The sequence below is a fragment of the Sesamum indicum genome, linkage group LG8 (genome assembly GCF_000512975.1).
Source record: "Sesamum indicum cultivar Zhongzhi No. 13 linkage group LG8, S_indicum_v1.0, whole genome shotgun sequence".
NCBI lineage: Eukaryota > Viridiplantae > Streptophyta > Magnoliopsida > Lamiales > Pedaliaceae > Sesamum > Sesamum indicum.
The window spans coordinates 11,394,250-11,396,945 of NC_026152.1; the positions used below are offsets into that span (position 1 = coordinate 11,394,250).

At 39.6% G+C, this 2,696-nt stretch overlaps 1 protein-coding gene across 1 annotated transcript in view; it reads right to left on the minus strand.

The window, feature by feature from the left end:
- Positions 1–2,194, minus strand: part of LOC105168285 (cysteine-rich receptor-like protein kinase 3) — a gene marked incomplete in the record, with an annotated part of 3,433 nt that extends 1,239 nt beyond the window's left edge. The window contains 4 exon segments of the mRNA XM_020696148.1: positions 116–321; positions 419–558; positions 642–758; positions 1,195–2,194. Of these exon segments, the coding sequence (XP_020551807.1) occupies positions 116–321; positions 419–558; positions 642–758; positions 1,195–1,978 (1,247 nt within the window).

Consider the following 2,696-nt stretch of genomic DNA (forward strand, 5'->3'; position numbering starts at 1 on the left):
TCTTTTCTAACTGGTCAAGCAAGCCAAGACGAGGAATATTAACTGACCGATAGGGATAGATAGGACAATCAAAGGCCATTTTGAAATGGAAATTAGGATCAGAGAGCAACCAAACATATAGTCATGAAGGCTTTGGTTCGGCACGTATTCGTACACAAGGAGGCTCTCCGGCCCTGTAATGCTGCAACCCAAAAGCTTCACCAAGTTTGGGTGATCAATACCACTAATCAAATTAACCTCGTTAAAGAAATGATCGGCCCATTGTGTCGTGTTAAAGAACAGCCTCTTTACAGCAACCGTCTGTCCACCTGGTAATATCCCCTTTTCGCCACAAGAATCAAGAATTAATAGCCTTATGAAGTGTCCAAATGACTATTTTCGTTCCTAGTAGAAGAATCAACTATAGAAACTAGGTTACCTTGTAAACAGAACCTGATCCTCCTTGCCCCAGCTTATTGGAGTTAGCAAAGTAATTTGTGGCCCTCTCTAGAGTTTCATATGAAAAGTTGATTTTGGACTTGGTGACTCTGGCTAAAAGGGTACCGAGTTTCTTCTTCTCTGTCATCGGACTAGTTTACGTTACATTATGAACCAAAGTCACTCCAGGAAATAAGAAAGACGGGTGATGATCGGTTAGGTACCTCTTCTTCGTCGTACAATTCTGTTCCTTGCAAAGAATGAAACCGCAGCTACAAATAGCAGACAAGCAATAGCAGCAGAAGTTGAGGCAAAAATAGTTGCACGGCGGTGAGATCCCCCTAATATGTCACACAATCACACAATTTATGACAACATCATGCCTACATTAAACCAGCCAAAAATAGAGTTTCCCTTCAAGGCGAAGCAAGCAAAATACCACTAACTTATCCAAACAGAAAGAAATACGACATGAAATTATATATGTAAGCTCAATGAATTGGTAGAATTACGGCAAAAGAAAACTATAAAGCAGGGAAACACTGGAGAACAGAGTCCTCGGCCTCAGTCTCCACTCAAAAAGAGCTCGAAAACGACACAAAATTGTAAGAAATCAACTGCAAAAGTCCCTTTAACAAAATGGTGATTCCAATCAAAGTATTCAACCAAAGCACAGATTGAGTAAAACGTGTATATTGGAGTAGCAATCAACAGAAAGACCGAAACGGAGGAATTATCCATATGCATGTCGATTATTAACAAGGTAATATCAGTCACCTCCGCCTCCGGCAGGCGCATCGCTGGCAGAATTGTTGTAAAATCTTGTTGTTGAATACCTAAAGTAACAGCCAGCATTCAAAGCTCTTCCTTCCACCTTTGGAGGGCAAGATCCAATTCTAAGCACTGCATTCTCCAAACAGTTCACACAACCACTCCCATTTACAAACTCCCAACACTGAGCCAACCCATAAACTGTCAAATTCCCATTGCTGACAGACCCTGTAAAGAATCCATCATTCTTAGGCCCCTCCACTCTCACTTTCCTCGACAGTTCCAACACACTATCCGCAAACAAACTCCGATTCCCGACAAAATCATCAGCCCCACAAACAGTTCTATCCACAGCACTCAAACTCTCATTGAAGAACATAAAGTCATCATATCTCAAGTAGCATCCATCATAGAACAGCCTGCCACCTTTAGTCAACCGCTGAAACGGTAAACACCTCAAAATTTGAGTCTTCATCCGAGCAAAGCAAAGATTGCAATCATTCTGAGATAAGTCCTTCATACATTCACCAAAGGTGTAGACCGTGTTGTTGCCTGTCCCGTTTATCACCACACCGTATCGCTGCCTGGAAACCTGCGGCGTGACGGAATCCATAGTTGCCAGAAAGCTTGCTACATAGACTTGCCTGTCAGAAGCTTCCGCCGTCCTGTTGCTGCATATCAAAGCTGCTTCTGTTGCTCTTGGTTCCGAAAAAGATTGTCTTACATGAAAAACCAGTACTATTAGCATACGCAGAAGCAGAAAAGACATTTCTTGACCAAAGATTAACATCGGATGTATGAAACCAGTGTCTGATTATCTGGGATGGAAAGAAATTCGGGTAATAAATCTATGGACGCATGTGAAGGTATGGAACTGGAGATCAGGATTATCATTAATGAGAGACGTATTAATTAATGCAACCCATATCACCATAAAAGCAAATATTTGACAGAAAATTTCAAAAGCTGAAAGCCGTGTTTTTTTTATATCTATGGTCCATCCACAAAAATATGTATAGTATATCTATATCTCAATATATCTATATAAGATATCGTGTGGTCCACGGTCCACCCACAATTTCAAAAAGTATAGTTCTTGTCCCTCTGTTTACGGCCTCCCTCCACTCTTTGACCAAAGCCTCACTCTGATTGAGCCTTTTAACTTGTAATCCACTTAAACTCTTTGTCAGCAATATATATGAAAGGCATTGAGGCATGAATGTCATTAGGGATGGCAATTGGACCCAATTGCCCGGAAATGAGGTGGATTTGGTACTCATATTATCAGGCGGGGCGGATTTAAATTCTAAAATATTGGACTCGATCAGGTTCGGATCAATTACGAATTTTATACCAAACCCGTCTCAGTCTATTTTATTTATTTATTTATATATAATACATTACTAATAAAAAAAATATAATATTATAGATAAATTTTTAAATAGCTTTACATATATTATCCAACTCTATATATGAAATACCAAAAAAAAAATAATTGAATGTATATT